Genomic DNA, 24,361 nt, shown 5'->3' with positions numbered 1-24,361 from the left:
CTCCTTCCCTTCCTCTCCCCACAACAGACACCTTGGCCATTTATGCATGGGATGTTTTGCCTTGGATTTGCCACCCTCTAGATGCACATTTTTCCCATCCAAATTCTCAAAACGCAAAAATAAGCTCCCCTGCAGAGTTTTGAGAATTTGGATGGGGGAAATGTGCATCTAGAGAGCAGTAAATCCAAGGTATAACCTCCCATGCATAGGCTGAGAGAGTTCATAGAGAACTGGGACTAGCCCAAGGTCACCCAGCAGGCTTCATAAGGAGGAATGGAGAATCGAACCTGGTTCTCCAGGTCAGAGTCTGCTGCTCATGTGGAGGAGTGGGGAGTCAAACCCGGTTCTCCAGATTAGAGTCCGCCGCTCTTAACCGCTACGCCATGCTGGCTCTCATCCCGTCTATTTTATATAGATATTTTGTAGGTTTGCCCCCTCCCTACTTTATCTCGATCAGGCTAAGCCTGATCTGGATGGCTCAGCCTAGCTTGATCTCATCAGATCTCTGTGGCCAAACAGGGTCAGCCCTGGTTATTGTCTGGATGGGAGACCGTCAAGGAAGGCAGGGTTTGCTACACAGAGGAAAGCAATGGCAAGCCACCACTGCCCCTCTCTTGCCTTGAAATCCCCAAGGTCCTGGGGTTGCCATGAGTTGGTTGTAACTTGGCAGCATTAATAATAAAAATGCCCTGACCTGGATGGCCCAGGCTGGCCTGATCTCGTCAGATCTCAGAGGCTAAGCAGGGTCAGCCTTGGTTAGTATTTGGATGGGAGACCACCAAGGAACACCAGGGTCGTGACACGGAGGCAGGCAATGGCAAACCATCTCCCAACATCTCTTCCCTTGAAAACCCCATGGGGCTGCCATAAGTCAGCTGTGAACGTGTGGCACCTGCCACCACCACCACTCAACCTTTAAGATGTCACAAGACTCCAGTTAAAGTCATATTGTAATACGCTTTAGTAGTTTATTGCCAGTCGTCCCAAGCAAGGTATATTGTGGACTGGTTTATGAAGGAGAGCTTAGTTGGTGGCTACTAGTCACGGGGACTAAAGGGAAACTTCATATTTAGAGGCAGTAAACCTCTGAGGAGAGCCAGTCTGGTATAGGGGTTAAGAGTGGCAGACTCTAATCTGGAGAACTGGGTTCAATTCCCCACTCCTCCATATGAAGCCTTCTGGGTGACCTTGTGCCAGTCACACTTCTCTCTGAACTCTCTCAGCCCACGCAGAGGCAGTTAACAGCAAAATACCTCCAAACATCACTTGCCTTGAAAACCCTACAGCAGTGATGGCGAACCTTTTAGAGACCGAGTGCCCAAACTGCAACCAAAAACCCACTTATTTATCGCCGAGTGCCAATGCGGCAATTTAACCTGAATACCACCCCCAGAGGGGGCCCAGAGGGAGAGGCTAGGGTTGCCAAGTTCCTCTTTGCCATGAGTGGGAGGTTTTTGCGCCTGAGGAGGGCGGGGTTTGGGGAAGGACTTCAGTGCCATAGAGTCCAATTGCCAAAGTGGCAATTTTTTCCAGGGGAACTGATCTCTATTGGTTGGAGATCACTTGTTATAGGAGGAGATCTCCAGCTAGTACCTGGAGATTGGCAACTAGTTCCTTAGTGTTTTCTCTCTACATATCAAGACAAATGGAAAGGTGTTTGGAGGATGGCTTGTGGGCACTTCAAAGGTGGAATAGGACTGCACGCCCCTCCGCCCGCACAGACCCAGAGGGCGCCGGAGAAACCGCTGGAGGGAAAGAAGGAAGGAAGGAAAGAAGGGAAGGGAGAAGGAAAGGGAAGGGAAGGGAGGGAGGGAGAGAAAGAAAGAAAAAGAGAGAGAAAGGGAGAAGGAAATGGAGCAAGGGAGAGAAAGAAAAGTAGGGAAAGAAAAGGACAGAGGGAGACAGAAAAAGAAAGAGGCCATTTATGCATGGGAGGTTTTGCCTTGGATTTGCCACTCGGTGGGGCGTGGCGGCGGCGGCAGGCTAGTGAGAGGCGAGCAGGGTAGGGCAGAGGACGCCTCCTTCGCACCCACCGGCCAGCCACGCCCCTCCACCCGCACAGGCCCAGAGGGCGCCGGAGAAGCCGCCGGCCATGCCGAGTGTGGGCGCTCGGCTTCTGTTCCCCGCTCTCCCACCCACCTGGCCGGCCACGCACGCTCCAGTGGCGGCAATGGCGGCAGCTTCTGTGGGAGAGTCCGGGGGCCACCGCCAATGATGTCGGAGGTTCCCCACCCCTGGGCTACAGCCTCCCCCATCCGGGGCAGGGCAGAGCCGGAAAGGCCAGCGGCTTGGAGGAACCGCGCGTGCCGGCAGAGAGGGCTACGAGTGCCGGAAGTGGCACCCGTGCCATAGGTTCGCCAACACGGCCCTACAGGCTCTCCGTAGGCCAGTTGTGAGTTGACAGCACTTTACAAACACACAAACCTCTGAAACCCAGTGCTAGGTGGCAACACCAATGGAAGAAGAAGAAGAGTTGGTTTTTATACCCTGATTTTCTCTACCTTTTAAAGGAAACTCAAACCATTTTACAATCCCCTTCCCATCCTCTTCCCACAACAGACACCCTGTGAGGTAGGTGGGGCTAAGAGAGTTTGGAGAGAACTGTGACTGGGCCAAGGTCACCCAGCTGGTTTCATATGGAGGAGTGGGGAAACAAACCCAGTTCACCAGATTAGAGACTACTGCTCATGTGGAGGAGTGGGGAATCAAACCCGGTTCTCCAGATTAGAGTCCACCAATCTAGATTAGAGTCCACTACACCAAGCTGGCTCTCAGGGCTGGAAGGCCCACCACCTCTGTGCCATTTGTTGACTCTCCAGGGCAGCTGATTGACCTCTGTATTATTTATTGATTTATTAATTAAAATATTTATACCCTGCCTTTCTGTTTGGCTCAAGGCAGCTTACAGGTAATAATTAAAACATTTCATGTTGAAACCAGATAAAATAAAAAATCCAAATACAACCCCCAGCACCTCCTGGGTCCACACTTGCCCTTGGTCAGGTGGAAGCTGAGCCAGCTGCTAGCTAGAGGGACCTATCCAGTGGCAGCACAGGCTCAGGAGGGGTGGCAGTGCCCTGCCATGCCACTGTGGACTGGGAGCAAGTCACCCTCGGTGGTACATTGGCATCTTCTTCATTGCTGTGTCTGAAGCGATGGCTTGGGTCACTCAGGTGGAGAACCGGCCCAGGCAGTGTAATGCCCAGATATAAGGGCTGGTATAGAACACTATGTATTCATATGCACACACATGGAAGCTTTGGGAACGTTGGCATCCACAACTATAAGAGGCCAACAGATTACATTGCTTGCCTGGTACGGCCTTTCACCAGTAGAGAGCTCTGAATTACCTCAAACCTCAGGAATGTGTTTTCTACTTCCTAGATCACAAGACCTAGCACTTGCTTAGAGACGCCTTCGGGCAATATCTATAGGCTATGCGAATTAATGGGAAGTAGGCACCTAAGGTGTATTGGTGCTTTTGTGTATCAATCTGCTTGTCAGCAGCTATGGGCCTGCCCCATCCGAATGCATAAATGATACCGAGCTTCCTTTGTTCTCTGGTGAATAACCCTGCATCTTATCTGCATCTACTTTCAGGTAGTAGCTGGTGATCTCCTGGAATTACAATTGATTTCCAGCCGATAGAGGTCAGTTGCCCTGGAGAAAATGGCCGCTTTGGCAATTGGACTCTATGGCATTAAAGTCCCTCCCCTCTCCAAACCCTGCCCTTCTCAGGCTCTGTCCCAAAAATCTTCAGGCATTTTCCAATCCAGAGCTGGCAAACCTAGCTTCAAATGTAACAATGGGTAAGACATAAATTTCACTTGGGGTGGGGGGCAAATGGCAGGCTGGGGAAATGGCACATGGGGAAAAGCATTTCTTCATATTTCAATATATTGGGAGCCTCAAAAAATGAAAGCAGCCTGGGTCTGAGTGGTCCTGTGAGCAGCTTCTTATTTCTTTACTTGAGTGATTAAAATGTGGAATTTTCTGCCAGAGGATGTAACGATGGCCGCAGGCATAGACAGTTTTAAAAGGGGATTAGTCACATTCACAGAGGTCTATCAGCAGCTACGAGCCATGGTGACTAAAGGGAACCTCCACATTCAGAGGCAGTAAACCTCTGATTACCAGTGCCAGGACTCAATGTGAGGGGAAAGCCTTGGCCTCTATGCCCTGTTGTTGGACCTCCAGAGGAACTGGTTGGCCACTGTGTGAGACAGGATGCTGGACTGGATGGACCCACTGATTTGATCCAGCAGGGCTCTTCTTAAGTTCTTCGCTTCTCATTTTCCATCCGTGGTGACGACTGTCACCTTTTCTCCTTGTCTAAAATGGAGCTGTTGGACTGTGTCACCAAAGCCCCAGCATGCTGCCAGGGGGTAGGAAGGCTCAGAGGGAAGGCAAAATGCTCATCTAGGGAAGAGTGGCTGAGGTGTGCCAACATCGGGCAGTTCCAATGGAGTGCAATGGCCAGGCCAAGCAGCCCACACTGGTCACTGAATCCCCACATGACCAAATAAGGGGATGAGCCTCCCCCCCTCAAGATGAGGGTTCCAGGGTTCAAACACAGGTTGAGTATCCCTTATCCAGACTGCTTGGGACCAGAATTGGTCCATATTTCGGATCTTTCCATATATTGGAATATTTTGGAATTTAGAATAATAGAATTGGAAGGGACCACCAGGGTCATCTAGTCCAACCCCCTGCACAATGCAGGAAATTCCAAACTTCCTCCCCACCACCACACCCCCAGTGACCCCTACTCCATGCCCAAAAGATGGCCCAGAAAAGATGGCCAAGAATCATAGAATCATAGAGTTGGAAGGGACCAGTTGTATATTTTTGCATATAAATGAGATATTTTGGGGATGGGACCCAAATTCATGTATGCTTTATGTACACTTTATACACATAGCCTGAATGTAATTTTAAACAATATTTTTAAATATTTCCTCCTGTGCTGTTTTGACCTGTCCTTGCTGAAGCATGATTACTAAGAGAATGTATCCAGCTTGCTGACATGTTTCTGCGTTTATTTCCCTTTTTCTTTTATGGGATCGTCTGAGACCTTTGGATCCCTCAGTTCGACCTGTACTTATTCCACCCTCTCCCATCCTCCCTACTTTTTTTACATTTTGATTTTCCTTGGAAAAACATTTTGCTGTGTTCCTTGATTGCCTTAACCTGGATGGCCCAGGCTAGCCTGATGTGGTCAGATCTCAGAAGCTAAGCAGGGTTGGTCCTGGTTAGTACTTGGATGGGAGACCAAGGAATGCCAGGGTCATTATGCAGAGCAAGGCAATGGCAAACCACCTCTGTTAGTCTCCTGCCTTGAAAACCCTGCTGGGTTGCCAAAGTGGGCTGTGACTTGACTGCACTTTACACACACACACACGTGTTCCGTGATCAGCTCTTAGCTCATGCCTAGAAACCCTTTGAGCATTTGTTGTTGCCTCAGTGAGTCAAGGAAGGGGTTTCCATCCCAGGTCTCCGTTTTATTTTCCTGCTGTCCAGGAGGGAACTTTTCATAAAGTGAGTAGGGATGTAGTTTTAAGTGTCTATGGAAAATTCTAGATTGCACCACCCACCCAAAAAAAGAACGGCATCATTTAATGGATGTATTATAGTGTCTTTATTTCATTGTTCTCAAATTATGAAGTCCAATTTGTTGGATTATTATACTGTTCTCTGATGGTGTAACCCAGTTTTCTTGGATTGTTTATACTGGTCTTAATTACATTATTTTGTAATTTTGTAATCTGCCTCGATTCTTAGGCCATTTATGCAGGGCAGTTTCCGTGCGGTCATCCTGCCAATTACTTTGGGGCTTTGCTTTGATTATGCTTGCATTTTCTGACCACCTCGCTCTTCCCGTGCGTTTCTGTGTGTTTTCCTCGCAGTGAGAGCCAGCGTGGTATAGTGGTTAACAGAGGTGGACTCTAATCTGGAGAACCGGGTTTGATTCCCCACTCCTCCACATGAGTGGCAGACTCTGATATGGTTTTCCCACTCCTCCACCTGAAGCCAGCTGGGTGACCTTGGGCTAGTTACAATTCTCTCTGAACTCTCTCAGCCTCACCTACTTCACAAGGTGTCTGTTGTGGGGAGAGGAAAGGAAGGAGATTGTAAACTGGTTAGATTCTCCTTAAAAGGAGAATCAGCATATAAAAACCAACTCTTCTTTTTCTTTTGGATTCTGGCAAAACACGAATCCAGAAAACACGCAGAAACATGCAGAAATGCATGGGGAGAGTGAGGCAAACTCTGACTGTCGGGAAATGCAAGCATAATCAAAGCAAAGCCCCGAAGTAGTTTGCAGGGTGACCACGATGAAACAGCCATGCATAAATGGCCTTAGTGAGAGAGGGGGATGATAAATAAAGCAAAATAAAATAACAATAAGAAACGGGCTGTTGTCCAGAGTCCTGCCTGAGCCGAAAAAGTGTTGTTGTGAACGTTATTCCTCCAAAGCTTTCCACCCCCCCTCCATTTGGGCACCTTCCTGGCTGGCACCTTCCCCTTCATCCCAAGCGAGGCAACGCCTCTCCGGTTACTACACTGACAGTCAGAGCTCCTTTGACAGCTGGGAAATAATGCAAAAGGCTGTGCATGTTCAGAGTCGATGCTGGAGGCTGTAAGAGGGCACCCCTGGAAACATGCGGGTGTTTCGGCAAGCTGCAACCAGGTTCCAGCCTCCTTTGCACCCCGAGAGATTAATCGAAAGACAAGCGCAGCCTTTCAGGGTGTTTAGCTCCATTCATAGCCTTGGAAAGCGGAGAGATCATTCAGTGGTTTACAAACAGTTCCGGGAGAGATGACAGCCGTGACCTTTAGAAAACACAAGCAACCTCGAGGAGAGGACCATTGGGTGTCCTACCGTCAGTGGATTTACGGTGCTCAATTTTAACATTTTCCTGCTAGCGTGCTTCCTAGCAGTTACGGCAGACTTTTACAAACAGATCTCGCATCGAAACATCTTCCAGGTCAGAAATGCGTGTCATTTGAATATTTAAAACAAGCAAAGAATTTGAGCCTTTGGATGAAACATTAGTCATGTAACTGATACGGGGTTACTCTCCACAGCACGCATACCTGTTTCTCTGCACCACTGTGAAGCTTTCCTTTGACATTATTGCAGATTACTGCCAGAAATCTTTCTTTCTGCGGGGATTTTCTTCTGCGACTTTAACCTGCGGAAGATGAAATGTAAAAGGATGAATTTGAGAGAACTGGCACCCCACTGGTGGATTGCAAAACGCCCCCCAAAAGACCCATCGTTGTTCCTTCCTGCCAGGAGGCTTCGAAGCATGACTTCTTCAAGCCACTAGGATGCCTGGCTTCTTTAAACAGACTTTGTTTGCTTTAATTTCTGTATCGAGCTTTGCGTCTTTTCTCTTGATCCTGGTTGGAATGGCCACCCCAAAGTGGATGACAGGAAAAATACTTTGCAAGACTGGAGCCGAGCTGGTTAACGCCACGGACCCCGAGCTGGTCAAATTTATGGGGGAAATTTATTATGGACTGTTTGGGGGCGGCAAAATGCGGAAATGTGGATTGGGAGGGCGGCATTCCAAATTCACAAGTAAGTGAGGCTTGGCTTTCATTTCTAGATAGAAACAAAGGCATGCGGGATGGATTTATAAATGGTATGAGATGTGAACTCTTATTCTCTCGGCCTGGTTTTACTTAAGGGTGTTTTTCCTCAAACTGACATGGAAAATAGTTTTAATATTATTGGAAGGAATGGAGCGTTGTGTGGTGGTTTAAGTCGGGAGTGGACATGTTCATGGAGGATAGAGCTATCCATGGCTACTAGTCAAAATGAATACTAGTCATGATGCATACCTATGCTCTACAGAATTAGAGGAGCATGCCTATTACATTAGGTGCAGTGGAACACAGGCAGGATAATGCTGCTGCAGTCTTATTTGTGGGCTTTCTAGAGGTACCCGGTTGGCCATTGTGTGAACCGACTGCTGGAGTTGATGGGCCTTGGTCTGATCCAGCATGGCTTTTCTTATGTTCTTATGGTTCAGGGAGCCCCCTCCCAGGTTGCATGAACAGGGTCTCTGATAGGGAGGCAGGGTAGGGTTGCAAACCTCCTGGTGGTGGCTGGAGATCTCCCGCTATTGCAACCGATCTCCAGGCAACAGAGATCAGTTCCCCTAGAGCAGGGATGGGGAACCTCAGGCCCGGGGGCCGTATGCTGCCCCCGAGGACATTTTTTGTGGCCCTTGGGAGCTCCGGGGCCCTGCTGCGGAGGCACAGTGCAGGGCAGCCCTCCCTGAGGGTGTTCCTGGGGCCACGGCTTGCAGGGGCGCTGCGGTGCCCTTTGGACCTCCTCTCGCCGACTGACGGCTGTTGGTCGGCGAGAGGAAGGGGAGGGACGCTTCCCCCAAGGCTGCCCCCTATAGCCGCAGCGTGCAGGAACGCCGGGGCACACTGTAAGCCCCTCTCGCTGCCTGTCGGCTGTTGAGCAGCGAGAGAGGGGGGAAGAGGCCCGTGACTCCTGTCAGCAGAGCATGCTCGCAGGAGCCGATTGGGTTTCGGAGGGCCTTTTGTGGACTCTGGGGGGGGAGGGCATGGAGCCTGGGGCCAGGTCGCGTGGGACTGGCGGGTGTGTGTGTGGAGGGGAAGGCTTTTCTCTCTCCCTCTCCCTCTCTTTCTTTGTCTGTCTCCCTCCGTCCTTTTATTTCTCCCCCTCTTTCCATTTCTTTATCCCTCTCTCCCTTTTCCTCTTTCTCTGTTTTCCTTCCTTCCTCCCTTTCTGATCGACCGTGGACTGCGCCCCCCTGGTGCCTCATTTGCTCGGGCCCACTGCTGGCTGCCCACCCGCCTGGGAGGGGGGATGACCAGGGGAGCGGGGGCGCCCTCCAGGCCTTCTCTGCATGGCCTGCCCTGGGGTTGCCAAACTCCAGGTGGTGGCTGGAGACCTGGCAACCCTAGCCTCTCCCCCCCCACCTGGTATGGCCCCCAAATGATGTTATAAATGTGCAAATGGCCCTTGGCAGGAAAAAGGTTCCCCACCCCTGCCCTAGAGAAAATGGGTGCATAGGAAGGTGGACTCTATGGCATTATATCCCATTAAAGTCTCTCCCCCACCAAAAAACCCATACTCTCCTTAGGCTCCCCCCAAAAAATACCCAGGCATTTCCCAACCTGGAGCTGGCAACCCTAAGGTAGTTTGTGGCAACTAGTTATGGAAGTGGTAGGTTGCTGGTCTCCTATCACTTGGCCAAGGAGAAGGGTAGAAAGATGCTCCTGGAGGGACCGCAGCCTGGAACAGTTCCCTTGGCCAGGCGTGTGGCTAGGGTTGCCAGGTCCTTCTTTTCCACCGGTGGGAGGTTTTTGGGGTGGAGCCTGAGAAGAGGGGGGTTTGGGGAGGGGAGGAACTTCAATGCCATAGAGTCCAATTGCCAAAGTGGCCATTTTTCTCCAGGTGAACTGATCTCTACCGGCTGGAGATCAGTTGTAATAGCAGATCTCCAGCTACTACCTGGAGGTTCGCAACCCTATGTTTGGCTTGCTTACAGGGAATGGCCTGCTTGCCAATAAAGGCCCATTTCCAATTTTTTGCAAGGTCTGGGAGCCAGGAATCAAGCATAACTAGAGAGTCACAAATAAACAGGAGCAGGGAGGTGGAAGAGGAAGGAGTTCCAGGGGCTCCCTGTCAGAAATGATTCATGGAGGAAAAGGAAATGGGCAACAATATCCCACTTCCTTTCTGTCTCTCTCAATCACACACACACACACACGAGATGAAAAATGCCCCCCTTAATTATTTAGAAGTCATCTAGTTTGAAGAGGCCCTGGTGTATGTTTTATGGTTTTAAACAAGCTGAAACCTGCAAGGACTTGTGGGAGGCATCTCATTTCCCCATCACCCACCATTCCCTCTTTCCCTTTCCTGAAAACCCCCATAAGCTTCTCCCCTTTACTGCTTCTTTCTCTCCTTCCCACCAAACAGCCGACCTACTTATATCTGCCCCTATACGGTATTTTCAGCTTCCCCTCTCCCCTCCCAGCAGCCTCTGCCTAGGAAAACCATAGCTGTTGGGTGTTGCTGGCCACTAGGCCACGTCCACTTGCATGCTAAGGAACCCTCAAGGACTTGTGGGTTGGCGCCTCACTTTCTCCTGTATACCCCTCCCCACATTATTTCCTTTTCCCCTCCCCCTGGCAACTCCCATATCCTCTCCCCTTTCCCTGCCTCATTCTCTCCTTCTCAGCCAGTCATAGGGTTGCCATGTGCCCCCAGCCACTGGTGAAGGATGGGGGGATAGGGTTGCCAGATCCAGGTTGGGAAACTCCTGGAGATTTGGGGATGGAACCTGGGGAGGACAGGGACCTCAGTGGGGTGCAATGCCACAGAGTCCACCCTCCAAAGCATCCCTTTTTTCCAGGGGAACAGATCTGTGTAGCAAGTAGTTAAGTTGTGCAAATCAGGTAGTATCAAGTCACCCAGTGGTTGCTGCCAGGCCTAGGGTTGCCAACCTCCAAGATGGGACATGGAAATTTCCTGAAATTACAACTGAACTCTAGATGACTATCAGTTCACCTGGAGAAAATGGCTGCTTTGGAGGGTGGGCTCTATGCCATTATATCCGGCTGAGGCCTCTCCCCTCCCCAAACCCTGCCCTCCTCAAACTCCACTACAAAATATCCAGGAATTTCCCAACATGGAGGTGGCAACCCTAGTCAGGCCTGGTCCCAATGAGTCCTCCCTCAAAGGCAAAAATAGGCCTGGAAAGGACCCTGCCCCTCCCCTTGCCTTTTACACACAGAAACAAGCCTGGAAACTGTGGTTGTAAGAACTAAACAGGGACAGCTCAAAAGTCAGAAATATCAAAATTGTATATTAAACGTTACAGCAAGTGCAAAAAATCAGAACAAACAGTGTGACGAGCTATATACAAATATGTACAGAAATAATTACAAGCTATAGCAATTCTTATAACTTCAATTAAGCACACTGACCAAATCCAGTGTCACACTGGTGTAAGGTTTTCCAGCCTCCCTGGGCAATTTCCATAAAATCACTCGCTCAGACGACCATCCAGAAGCAAAGTAGATTTATTGAAAAGCATCAGGTATGGCTAGGCCCTCACACGGTCCAAAGCTGCAAGTGCTTGCCATTACAAAAGAGTCAGATTATAAACGGTTCTACATTGCAGATGTCGGTTACATGTTTTGGGAACGGAGTGATAACAGCACTAGGCTAAGCTACTGAACAGACATCAAAGACTTCAAGGAAGCTCGTTAACTCAAGCCTGCGAAAGCCAAGGTCAGAGGGGGGAGGAGGGAACGAGGAAAGGAAAGCGAGCGGGACATTCCAGCAGGGGCCTACACGGGTAACAGTCCAGCCAAAGCCTGAACCATTCTACTACCACAGGTCTGACCCGCCGCTTGTACAGACAGTCCAGACACGGAACAGAGCAGTCCCTCACATACTGCCCCCCTTAAGGCCCCCCTACTCCCGCCTTGTCGGGACGCGGCTTGTGGGGATAAGCGGCATGGAACTCTTGCACCAATTGGGGAGCCGCTACATGAGGGGCCGCCACCCATTCGTCCTGGGCGGGACTTAGATGTTTCCAGCGAACTAAGTAAAACAATTTCCCTTTTTTCAGTTTGGAATCCAACACTTTAGAGACTTCAAGGTGCATCTCCCCCCCCTCCCCCACAACCGTAGGAACCTCTGGTTTGGGTTGAGGATGGAACTGGGGGGCTGCAGTGTAGGTTTGAGCAGGCTAATATGAAACACCGGATGTACCCCTCGAAGTGATTTAGGGAGAGCCAACTCAACTGTGACATCATTAATAACCCGAGTAATAGGGTAAGGACCACATACTTGTCACTGAACTTTTTACAGGGACGCAGCGATCGTAGATTCTTGGTGGAGAGATAAACCTGATCGCCCACTTTAAGTTCCCACCCGGGGGATCGATGTTTATCTGCTTGATCCTTGTATTTGCATTTTGCCCGCTCCAAATTTTTCTGAAGCCAGGGCCAAGTCGTTTGTACCACTTGCACCCAATCTTGGACCCCCTGCACACCCTCCATCTCCGGGGTAACGGTAGTAGACCCAAACGGTCCAAATTCCTTCCCATACACCACTTGGAAAGGACTGAAACCTGTGGAGAAATGAGGGGCATTATTGTAGGCATATTCAGCAAAAGGCAACAATTCCACCCAGTTGTCCTGGTGGTAGTTCACATAACACCGTAAATAACATTTTGTGTGGTGGGAGAGGCAGTTGCCTGAGGCCAAACTCTTTTCCTTTCCACTCATCTTTCCATGGTGTTGACACCTCTGCCCTCTAAAATCTTTGATTCGGATGTTGAGAATGTTACATTTTTTGTTGTCTTCAGTGCCCGCAACGACAATAGCAAGAGAAGAAGGTCATTCTTTTCCTAATTCTGAAACTGGAAGCTCATCTGTGATGGAACAGACCTGAAATTGCAGCCCCTCTGAAGATAGATTAATTACATTCTCATCAAAACAGAAGCCACTGATCTATTACTTGGTGGCACTTGAGCAAGATTAAATTACGCCAACCAGTCCGAAACAGAACTGTTTAAAACTAGCCCTCCACTGAGTTGCATTTTTGTGTTGCTGTGAAGCAACAGAGGCCCCTTCTGTCTCGGAGGGGCTGGGCCAGCAACACTCCCTTTTCACCACATGCATAATAACAGTGCCATCAGCATGGTGTTAGGATCTGAAACTCACTTAATTAATCTGCTACCATTCAGAGTGATGGATCTTGGTTTTGGCTTATTGAAAATAAAGGTTAGTCACACACAAAAATATCACAGAGTCACTTTCTTAATCAAATCAATTCTTTACTAACTAATCTCAAAGGATAGGGTACATGGATTAAACAATAAACTTCCTACATCGCTGTTTCCTAGCCTTGCTAGACTCCTCTAGCAGTTACTACGCTTACTCACGAGTAGCCATTCTCCATGCTTGCAGGTTAGTAACTTACAAGTAACTGGGATACAGTTTCTCTTTCAAACAAAGGATATACCAAAGCAGTAAAATGTAGATTACTTTGCCTACGTGACCATATGACATGAATGCAATGGCGATCTGCTCTTCCTGACCATTTGGCTAATTAACCCTTTGACTGTCTGACATGTAATGAATCTCGCTATCTAAGACCCAACACGTGGAGGAGGCTTGATTTACAGGATTGTTCTCCCTGGACTCTGGACTCTGATCTAGTGAACAGGGTTTGATCCCCCACTCCTCCACATGAGCGGCAGAGGCCAATCTGGTGAACTGGATTTGTTTCCCCACTCCTCCACACGAAGCCAGCTGGGGTGACCTTGGGCTAGTCACAGCTCTGTTAGAGCTCTCTCAGCCTCACCTACCTCCCAGGGTGTCTGTTGTGGGGGAAGAAGGGAAGGTGATTGTAAGCCAGTTTGATTCTCCCTTAAGTGGTAGAGAAAGTCGGCATATAGAAACCAACTCCTCCTCCTCCTCTTCTGTTGGGCAGATCACACGATTGGGGTTCACACAAACCTCCGAGAAGATTACACACTTTACAGCTTTACGTGCACAGAGGAAAGGGAGCCGTTTAGGTTTGCCAGGTGGCTGGTTTCAGCGGGCAATTGCCTGCCAATCCACCTGGCTGCAAGGAACGGCAATCGCACACGCTGGTGGCTGTGCGACACAATTACATTGCTTCCAGGTTTACCCCTGGGAGCGCCGCATCACGACAGGACGCTTTAGCACCCAAACCCAAAAGTGATGTAATTATGTGTGGTTGTGCGTGGGATTCCTACCTTAGCCCTGCCTCCAAAACTTCCTGCCAGTGGAGAGGGGAGACCTGGCAACCCTAAAGCCTTATGGTCTTCCTTCTTCACCAGGAGGTAGGTTTGCCAATTGCAAGTGGGGAAATTCCTGGAGATTTGGAGGCTGTCCCTGTGGAGGGTGGAGTTTGAGGAAGAGAGGGAGATCAGAAGGGAATATGATGAGATATAGTTAAGGTTGACAGGCAGCAAACTGAGGCCTAGGCCTCTGTCATCGTCAACACGTCACCGTTGGGTTGCCAGGTCCACCCTGACAACCAGTGGGAGACGGGGTGGGTGGGGAAACTTTCCAGCTGCGGAGGGAGCCCAGAAGTGACATCATCACATCACTGACGTCATGGGAGATGCTCTGGTATTTGGCCAGACTTTGGCGATGAGGATGATCGGGGGCCTGGAGACCAAGCCCTATGAGGAAAGGCTGAGGGAGCTGGGAATGTTTAGTCTGGAGAAGAGGCGGTTGAGGGGGGACATGATGGCTCTCTTTATGCATTTGAATGGCGGTCACTTAGAGGAGGGCAGGGAGCTGTTCCTGCTGGCAGCAGAGGATAGGACCTGCAACAATGGGTTTAAATTGCGGACAGAAAGGTACCGACTGGATATTAGGGAAAAAATTATACAGTAAGAGTTGTTTGACAGTGGAATCAGCTACCTAGGGAAATGGTGAGTTCTCCCTCACTGGCAGTCTTTAAGCAGAGGCTGAACAAACACTTTTCAGGGATGCTCTAGACTGATCATGCATTGAGCAGGGGGTTGGACTAGGTGGCCTGTATGGCCCCTTCCAACTCTATGATTCTATGACTCTAAGCACCTGGACTTGGCCTTAGAGTAGAAGAGAGCTTCTTCAGTCTTTATAGTTTGTTTTCCTTTGAATCCATCATTGCATTGAGCAGGTCAGCTGATCCACTCTGCCAAAGCAACTATTCTTTCTTATTATAATTTGGTTATGGAATGGTGAACGTAGATGGTGAACAAATCCCATAATTGCAAGCAAATTATTTAAGGAATTTGTTATCCCACTTTTCTCTCTAGTGGGGACCCACAGTGGCTTACAAAAATAATAATACCAATTTAAAGAAAGAAAATACAAATGCAAATAAACAGGGGTGGGGGAAGGTACTCTAAACATCCTGGACCAATTTGGGATCCACCAGGGTAGTCCCTCAAGGCCACAGGCTGTAAGCCAAGGGCTGGGAATGGATCTCTTTGGGTCTTGCACAAAAAGGCCTACAACAGGGGGTCCCCAACCCTTTTGAGCCTGCAAGCACATTTGCACTTCTTATACAGCATGGTGGGTGCAGCAACAAAATGGCTGCTGCAGGAGGCGGAGCCAGCCACAAACAGATTGCCACAGCTTAAATTCACGAACACAGTGATGATCCTTGTGTTGTGGTGGCAGCTGCTGCCAAAGCAACATTTTAAAAAAATCTGCACAGCCAATCAAATCTCCAATAGTCAATCAGAAGTCTTGCTGGGCAAAAGCCTATCTGGCCCCTTCCACTTCCTAAAAACTCTTGGCAGGCATCAGAAAATGTGTCAGCAGGTGCAATGAGCAGCATGTTGAGGACCCCTGGCCTACGCTTCTAGCTATGCTCACCCTTTAAGTATCTGTAAAAGGAGGGAAATACGGAGAGCCTGAATCTTATACTGCTGGCAGCCATTTCCCCACAATTCCCCTTCCTTGCTCAGATGACCTAAATTTAGCCATTCTGGGTCAATCATCCCAGGCAGGACAGTGAGGTTGTGATTCTGTGGCCCCCCCAAAAAAATTAGAATGTGGTTTGGGGTGCAGGATTCATAGGGTTGCCAACCTCCAGGTACTAGCTGGAGATCTCCTACTATTACAACTGATCTCCAGCCAATAGAGATCAGTTCATCTGGAGAAAATGGCCGCTTTGGCAATTGAACTCTATGGCATTGAAGTCCTTCTACTCCCCAAACCCTGCCCTCCCCAGGCTCCACCCCAAAAATCTCCCGCCGGTGGCGAACAGGGACCTGGCAACCCTAAGGATTCAGCTTCCTGAGATTCAGTTTAAAAAACCCCGAACTTTCCAGACCACAAGACTGCAAAAAATGTATACAAGCGTGGAGGCATTAAACAGTGCCTAATGAAATCTGTGTAGGCAGGCAAGTGGCTAAATGAGATTTACAGTTGCCAGAGCTTGGAGTCCCGGGCCATGCAAAGTTCTTTGCGCCTCCCTTGCATGTTCAAAAACAGAATAAATGAAATGGTTTTCTAGTTGTAGAAGGTTGGGTTGCTCTGACACGCCGATCAGTCTGGGATGCTGGCTGGAAAAGCCCGTGAACAAAGCAGTCAGCCATAAGCAATTACGCCCTTTAACTTCAGTGAACTTAGAAGGGCGTAACTAGGATTGGCCACCTTCAGGTGGGGCCTGGAGATCTGCTATTACAACTGATCTCCAGACAACAGAGATCAGTTCCCCTGGAGGAAATGGCTTCTTTGGAGGGTGGACTCTATGGCATTGTACTCAGCTGAGGTCCCTCCCCTCTCCAAACCTCGCCCTCCCCAGGCTCCACCCCCAAAATCTTCAGGTATTTCCCAACCCAGAACTGGGAACCCTAGGTGTAACTCTGTTCAGGACTGCATTGTAGTTGATAAAAAGTTCAATAGACAAAATAATACACGCAGGGTTCCCCAAGTAAACCCAAAGCAGTGCATTTATGAAGGCTTAGGAAAATCAAAATGTTTTCACCAACAAGCTAGGTACCAAATAAACAATTATTGGGGGGGGGGTTTCAAGCCCCAACAGAAAAGGCCCTACCTCTATTCACCATGCCACCTTTTGAAATTAGGGCCAAAGGTAAGGGATGGGCAAGCTCACCAAGGAAGTCGTGGGCCTTTATATACATCAGCCCCATGCCATTTAGGGCTTTAAAAGTAAAAGAGGTGCTCTCTCTTTATAACCAGTGCTGGCTAACTACCTGGCCATTGCATTATAAACTCGTTGAAGTTTCTAAACAGTCTCCTGTGGCGGCCCCACAGACAGCACACTGTAGTAGTTTAGTCTGGATGTGCTCAGAGCATGGATAATTGTGGCCAAGTCTTACTTATTCCAGTAAGGTCAGCCAATGCAGCATCCAAAGTTGGCTGTTGGCATGACATGTCATATATATAAAACATCCATCAGTTGGCAGAAATCTGAAAGATTTCACTGGTTATAAATCTCTTCCTTTAGGCTGAGTCCTCATTCCTTGATGGGAGCACAACCATTTCCTTGAGGAGCAAAAAGTAGAAGAGTAGTTTTTTATACCCTACTTTTCTCTACCATAAGCAGTCTCAAAGTGGCTTACAATTGCCTCCCCCCCAACAGGCACCTTGTGAGGTAGGTGGGGCTGAGAGAGTTCGAAGAGAACTGTGACTAGACCAAGGTCACCCAGCAGGCTTCTTGTGGAGGAGTGGGGAATCGAACCCAATTCTCCCAGATTAGAGTCCGCTGCTCTTTTTTTTTTTTTATAAATTTTTATTGATTTTATATCTTTTCCATTAATCAAGCAACAATTAAAAAAAATATACCATTTAAATATCTAGGTATGTTGCTAATATTCTAAGTACATAATGATAGAAAAAGAAAAAGAAAAAGAAAAGAAAGAAATTTTGACTTCCCCTTCACCTCCGTCTGCCTCTTAATAAAATGGTTAAATTCCGTCATGATGGATTCTGATCCTAATTCTTTCCAATAAAACCATAACATTCTCATTCCTATGCTATATAATCTATTCAGTATTAATTATTAACATTATTATTATCACATGGATCAGATTAATAAGTATTCTTCCATTTTTCCCAGTCTTAATTCATGTTTACAGTAATTCATCCAAACCTCCCACTCCCCCATAAATTGCTCGCTGTCCTTTTGATTTAAAGTAGCTGTAAGTTTCGCCATTTCCACCAGTTCAAACATTTTTATAATCCAGTCTTTTTTTCCAGGAATATCTGCCCCTTTCCATTTAGCTGCATACAGCAGTCTTGCAGCTGTTGTAGCATAGATCAAGAATGTCCTTTGTGTTATCACATCATCTGGGATCATGCTGAGTAGCATCAATTCCGGTGTTTTGGGTAAATTTCTTTGAAGAATTATTCTTATTTCATTGTAAATCATATCCCAAAAATCTTTAGCTTTATCACAAGTCCACCACATATGGTAAAAGGAACCAATTTCTGTATTGCATTTCCAACATTTAGGGGAAGTCACCTTATATATCTTTGCAATTTTCTTAGGTGTTAGATGCCATCTATACATCATTTTATAAATATTCTCCCGAATTGATTGTGCATTTATTCCTTTCAGATCCTTTGACCATAGTCTTTCCCATTTGTCTAAGGTTATATTATGCCCCACAGTTTGCGCCCAATCAATCATTGTTGGTTTTATTGTTTCCTGCTCACAGTAAATTGTTAGAAGACTATACATTTTAGAGATCAGTTGAGTCTTATTGTCTAACAAAAGTTTGTGAAATACTGACCTATCCTTAGCAAATCCATTCTTCATATCTTGCAAGAAAACAGATTTAATTTGATAATATTGGAGACATTGCAGGTCTTCTTTTAAAAGTTGAAAGTCTTTTAATGAATATTTTATTCCATCCCAGACAATCAAATCTTGATAGGTTAAAAACTTGTCTGGTCTAAGTGGGCGCAAAGTTAGCATTTCTTGAGGTGAGATCCATAACAGTGTTACTGGTTCCAAAATGTGTTTATACCTCATCCAAACATGAAATAAGGAGGACTTGATTATATGATTACGAAATGATGCTTGTATCTTAATTTTATTGTACCACAAATAGCCGTGCCATCCACTTATATTGTCAAATCCTTCTAAATCTAACAGTCGTGTATTAGATAAATTAATCCAGTCTTTTAGCCATACTAAAGCAGCTGCTTCAGCATATAATTGAGTTTGGTAACGCAAAACCTCCTCTAATTTTAGAGTCCACTAAATATTTATATGCAATCCTCGGTTTCTTCCCTTGCCAAATGAAGTTTAAGATATCTTTCCTCCAAATATTAAAATATTTGATATGTGAAATTATAGGTAAATTTTGGAACAGGAAGAGTATTCTTGGAAGAATGTTCATTTGGACTGTAGCTATACGTCCTAAAAATGAGTTTTTTATTAGACCAAATGATCATATCGGTTTTTATCTTTTCCCATAACTTAAAATAATTATTGATTATCAGTTCTTTATTCTTTGCCGAGATCCAGATTCCCAAATACTTGACCTTAGTAGTCTTCTCCCATCCTGTATAAGAGATAAAATCTCTCTGTTCCATTTCTGTCAGATTCTTAAATATCGTTTTTGTTTTTTCTCGATTCACTTTAAAACCCGAAACTTTCCCAAAAATGTCCAAAATCTCCATCATAGACTTCACTGATTGTGTTGGTTCTTCTAAAATCAACAAGAGGTCATCTGCGAAAGCTCTCAATTTAAATTCATGTTTCTTGATTCTTAGTCCGCGGATGTCCTCCAGGTCTCTTATTTTACAGCATAATGATTCCAACACCAAAATAAAGAGTATCGGAGATAAGGGACATCCCTGTCTAGTCCCTTTTCTTATTGAACAATTATCTGACATTGATTCATTTACTAAAATTTTTGCGTACTGGGATGTGTATATTGCCGATATGCCTCTCAAAAAACGGTCTCCGAAGTTCAGTTTTTCATAAAATCCCAAGAGACCATATCAAAGGCTTTTTCTGCATCCAAAAAAATAAAGGCTGCTTTTTGTTGACTATTCTGGTCATAATATTCCAACGAGTCTAATAAGATTCTGATGTTATCTTTGATTTGCCTTCCTGGAACAAAACCTGCTTGGTCTTCATGTATTAAATCTTTAATGAAATGTTTTACTCTGTTCGATAAGACCGAGGCGTAGATTTTGTAATCCACATTAAGTAATGAAATAGGTCTATAATTGGAGTTTTTTTCCGGATCTCTTCCTTCCTTAGGTATCAATGATATAAATGCATGGGACCAAGTCTCTGGGGACTCCCCCTTATCCAAAATTGTATTGCAAAGTGATAAAAAAAACTCCACTAAACTGTCTTTAAATGTTTTATAAAATAACGCAGTTATTCCATCTGGCCCGGGTGTCTTATCTGTTTTCTGTTTCATTATTGCATCTTGTAATTCGTCCTTAGTGATTGGGGCATCTATTATTTGTTGTTGGGCCATTGAAAGAGATTTCATTTGTATTGAGCTTAAGAAATTGTCCATTTTCTTATTGGAAATATTGTCTCTCTGATATAACTTAGTATAAAATGTTACAAGAGTCCGCTGCTCTTAACCACTACAGCATGCAAGCTCCCACCATTAACACCCCCACCCAACAGATGTTTTTATTTCATCTGCACAATCGAGCATCATTCTGGCAGTAGTTACAATGGCAATGTTTGCATAGCACACCCCTCCACGTGTACACATTCGGTGGCTCACTCTTGTGTTCTATCCCTGGCCAGTATTTCCGCATCTGGTGAGAAAGCTGAACACGACCCTCCATGTGGTGATCATCTTCTTCCTGTGTGCAGCATTTTCTTTCGCCCTGGTCAGTTTGGGATTCTGCATCTTCAACATCATTAAAGTTCCCTATCGAGCCATTCAAGGTCCAGCCGGCATAGCCTTGTGGAACTTCCTTGCAGGTAAAGTTTTGCTTTGAAATTAAAAACTGTGTTTTCAAAAATGGTCAAGCAAATGACAGGCAGAAAGGATGTGCTGATCTCAAAAAGAGAAAGGGTGCTTAACATTCTCAAGTCAACCCCACTAAATGAGGTTTAGCTGAGGAGTGAGTATATTTTATCAATGGATCAAACTGTATGTTTATGTATTTGCTACATTTATAGTCTGCCTTTCTTCCTGGGGCTCTTATTCAGATCTTTTGTGCAAGTTATAGATAATAGGGCTTTTCCGCATTCTCAGTTTTCTTGCTTGTAAGCTCCTGTTTATTTGTGGGTCGTTGTTTTTTACAGCACCAGCAGTCTCCATGCTCAAATCAAGTCCCCTCCCCTTGAAATGATGCTCTGTAATTGGCTTATTTTGTAGAGCTTACTGTGAGATAAAATCCACCCCCCAAAACCCAATTGCTACATAAAAGAGCATTTTAAGAACAAAAAATAAAAAATGGAGCAATCTGAAAGGGGGGGGGAATCCAAGCCTTGTTTATTTTGCTCAGAAAGCTCCCAGGAAGCAGGAAGCATTTGAATCCCTGCCTCTTTAAATGCTGCTTTGTAATTGGCTGTGAGAGGAATCAAGCTTGTGTGTCCTGCGCTTTGCCTTATGCATGGGGCTTTCACCTAGGCTGAGCTCAGGGGGGAGAGAAGAATCGGGTTAATAGAGGAATGGGAAGTCCTGGGATTTGTGAGGGCTGGCAGCAAGGTCATCTCTAATGGACAGAAAACTCATGCATAACTCCAAGTAACAACTGAGGCAGACCGGGGGCAAACGTACCCATGCATAAATGACCTAAGAAGTTTCTGTCCAGCACATCTGAAAGCATACGAGCCACCTAAACTCCCGGACTGGACCTGGCGACCTGATATGCAGGCACACGACTACTGTTCCAGCCACATGCCCGCTCCAAATGCTACTGGACGGCCGCTGCACATTTCATTTGAAACTGACACGGCCGCTCTTGTGAGCTCCATGCAGCCGGCAGCTAGGAAACAGAAGCAAGGGCAACCTCCAGCAAACCTGAGAGACTCCATGTTCCTGTGCAAACTCTGTTCCAGCCGCAGCCATGTCGTGGAAAGCAGAGAGTCACGTAGTCAGTGCCAACACTCCCCTTTCCCATTGCAACATCTGCAGCTTAATGGACAATCAGCAGCGATCCTGATATCAGCGATGAGTCGTTCCTCCAGGTATGCAGCAGCGATCCCCAGATGTTTGCAGAGATCGCGCCTATTGCTCCAGAACGTTAATCACTTCAGCAGAGATCTCCCAGTTCCTCCCGGGTTGCAAAAGCCATTGGAATCAGAATAGATTTCCAAATTCTCACTAGCCCACCCCGGCAGCCACAGATTAATCCTTTTGTCACCTTTGGTCACCTGGGAACCTAGGAGGGGTAAATCCCCTCTCCCCGCCCCCAAAAAAACAGTTTATCTGGGGTGCCCCCAGCCCATAATGTTACCTTAGGTCTTTCCTGGCATCTTTGCTGTTACTCTGTTGGTTTGGTTTTGCGCAGCCTAACCACGCTCCCTCCCGCCTTGTTAGCCAAGTCTATGAGAACCCCTTGCCCCCGCCTTTGCTCTTAATTTCTTCTATCTTAGTCTACGTGAACTTGGACAACACCTCGTCAAGAACGGTAAATATCACCCCATCAACGATCCCTGCCACGTTGGCATCTGTGCTTGTACTACTCTCTTTGAATTTCTTAGACTTCTCTGTATGTGTGTATGCATCACTGATTTGAAAGAAAACAACATAAACTCTCTTAATTCGGAATCCTTTGCTTCTGTCTTTATTTAAAGGTCACAGTTACCGGCTCCGGTATACGAAGGTTGTTCTCGCTATATAAATATTGTAGTTTGCCATCTTGCTTGCTAATTCCCCAAGTTAAAGAGCGATTTGGCTAACACATCTCCCTGCAGGTTTAAACTGTAGCTTTTTACCCTGGACACAAACTTGTTTGAGATCAAATTGACCACTAAAGGGAGCAAAATATGTGCAGAACTGAACTCCCCCTCCCCAAAGAAACAGGAACTTGCAAGCGAGGAAATTGAGAATGCAGAAAAGCCCATAGTTATATTGCAGCTGAGGAGTAATGATGTTTCTGACTTGGTTGTGACACTGTGAAATATTGAGCAGAGTTGCACCCTCCTAAACCCATTGCATGCATTGGATGAAGCACAGGCCTAACATTAGCCATGCATGGCAGTGCCCTTGTGCTACCAAGGAGTACAACCAGTCATGGCTGGCCCCACTTACCATATTGTCCCACTTTTAAAAAATTGTTCCTGGGAGCAGAGCTGGTGCTGCTAGCAGACAGATCAGGTAGAAATCAACAGATTTTTAAAAATTGAACTGCAAACCAACATGTGCGTGTTACTCTGCTATTTCTATCTCTTCGTTCCCATACATTGCATCCAAATCTTGCACTGAGTCTCAAAGCCATCGTTCATTGGCGGTAGCCAAGTCAGTCAACATGGATGCTGGCACCTCCTCCTAAGCAGTGTGCTGTAGTGGTTAGGAGCAGTGGGTTCTAATCTGAAGAACCGGGTTTGTTTTCCCACTCCTCCACACGAAGCCAGCTGGGTGACCTTGGGCCAGTCACAGTTCTCTTTGAACTCTCTCAGCCCCAGCTACCTCACAAGGTGTCTGTTGTGGGAAGAGGAAAGGAAGGAGATTGTAAGCCGCTTTGAGATTCTTTAAAAGGTAGAGAAAATCGGGGTATAAAAACCAACTCTTCTTCTTCTTCGGAACTGTACATCCTTTTTTGGGTTATCTTTTTGAGCCAGAAAAATGTTTGCTGGTAGACCCCCAATTTAAGAAGTTATCCACAGGTAAGCATATTAGCGCAACAGATTCACAAGCTCTTCCTCACACCAAAACCAGGCCTGTAGCAGCTGATTTTCAGCTTAGAAATGGATGTGCGTTTAAATTTATGCCTGACTTGTTTTGTTTCCAATTCTCTCGCAGGGGGCTTTGCTGTCCTGGCGGCAACGAGCTTTATGGCTGCAGTAAAACTGCACAATCTTACCGAAAGGATTGCCAATTTCAGGGAAAATGTCTTCCAGTTTGTCATCTTGGAAGAACAGTACGAAGACTCTTTTTGGCTTTGTGTGGCAAGTGCGGCAGTTCATGGAGTGAATCTGCTCCTAGTCGCTGTCAGCGGGATTCGCTTCCCTACTCTGAAGACAAAGACAGAAGAAGCAAACGTTACAGCAGAAGACATCATGTATTAGCCACCAATCCACCGGAGTTTGCCACCTGGCCCATGCTAGACTGGATGGTCCTGCCATCTATGCTATTAGGAAGGGTACAACATCAGCAAGGAGGCCTTGTTGTCAAGGAAGAATCGCCCGTGCTGTAGGTTGGCTGGTTGAGACCAGAGCCATGAGTCCAAGGCCCACAAAATGCCCACCAAGGCACCATCATTGCCAACTCCAACTTCTGCTGAACTCCCAGGGAGGAGGGAAGCAATGCAAATCTTTACTTTGGAAAGCTCAGTGTAAAGTGGGAATTTCCTTCCTTTTCGAGGGTCTTGCCCACGGATTCTCCACCATCCCAGAGTCAGTTTTGAGACTAAACATATCTCAAGCACAGTGCTGAGCAGCTGGCAAATTGCTATCATTTAATTAAAAGTTATCCAAAGCATTCTGAAAAACCACTTGCTATAGCCCTGATGGGATGGTACCAATTCAGACTGCAGGTGAAAGATGGGTTTGGGGGGTGGGGGAATGTTCTCCCCACATAAAGACTTGCATGTGCAAAGTTGGGTTGGGAAGAGGGCAGTCAGAAACTTTCCCCGAGACACAGGGTAACTATGTCTGATGGGGTGAAGACTTTATATATGTGTCTCCCATTCTGAT

At 46.8% G+C, this 24,361-nt stretch overlaps 1 protein-coding gene across 1 annotated transcript; it reads left to right on the top strand.

Annotated features, from left to right (window-relative positions):
- Window positions 1-7,335: 7,335 nt before the first annotated feature.
- Window positions 7,336-23,734, top strand: CLRN2 (clarin 2). The gene is made up of 3 exons (XM_056855603.1): window positions 7,336-7,588; window positions 20,297-20,476; window positions 23,469-23,734. Exons 1-3 carry the CDS (start codon window positions 7,336-7,338, stop codon window positions 23,732-23,734), a joined length of 699 nt encoding a protein of 232 aa, XP_056711581.1.
- The last annotated feature ends 627 nt before the right edge of the window (window positions 23,735-24,361 follow it).

This window comes from Euleptes europaea, chromosome 9 (genome assembly GCF_029931775.1).
Source record: "Euleptes europaea isolate rEulEur1 chromosome 9, rEulEur1.hap1, whole genome shotgun sequence".
In the NCBI taxonomy this organism is placed as follows: domain Eukaryota; kingdom Metazoa; phylum Chordata; class Lepidosauria; order Squamata; family Sphaerodactylidae; genus Euleptes; species Euleptes europaea.
This window is presented reverse-complemented; position numbering and strand designations above follow the sequence as displayed.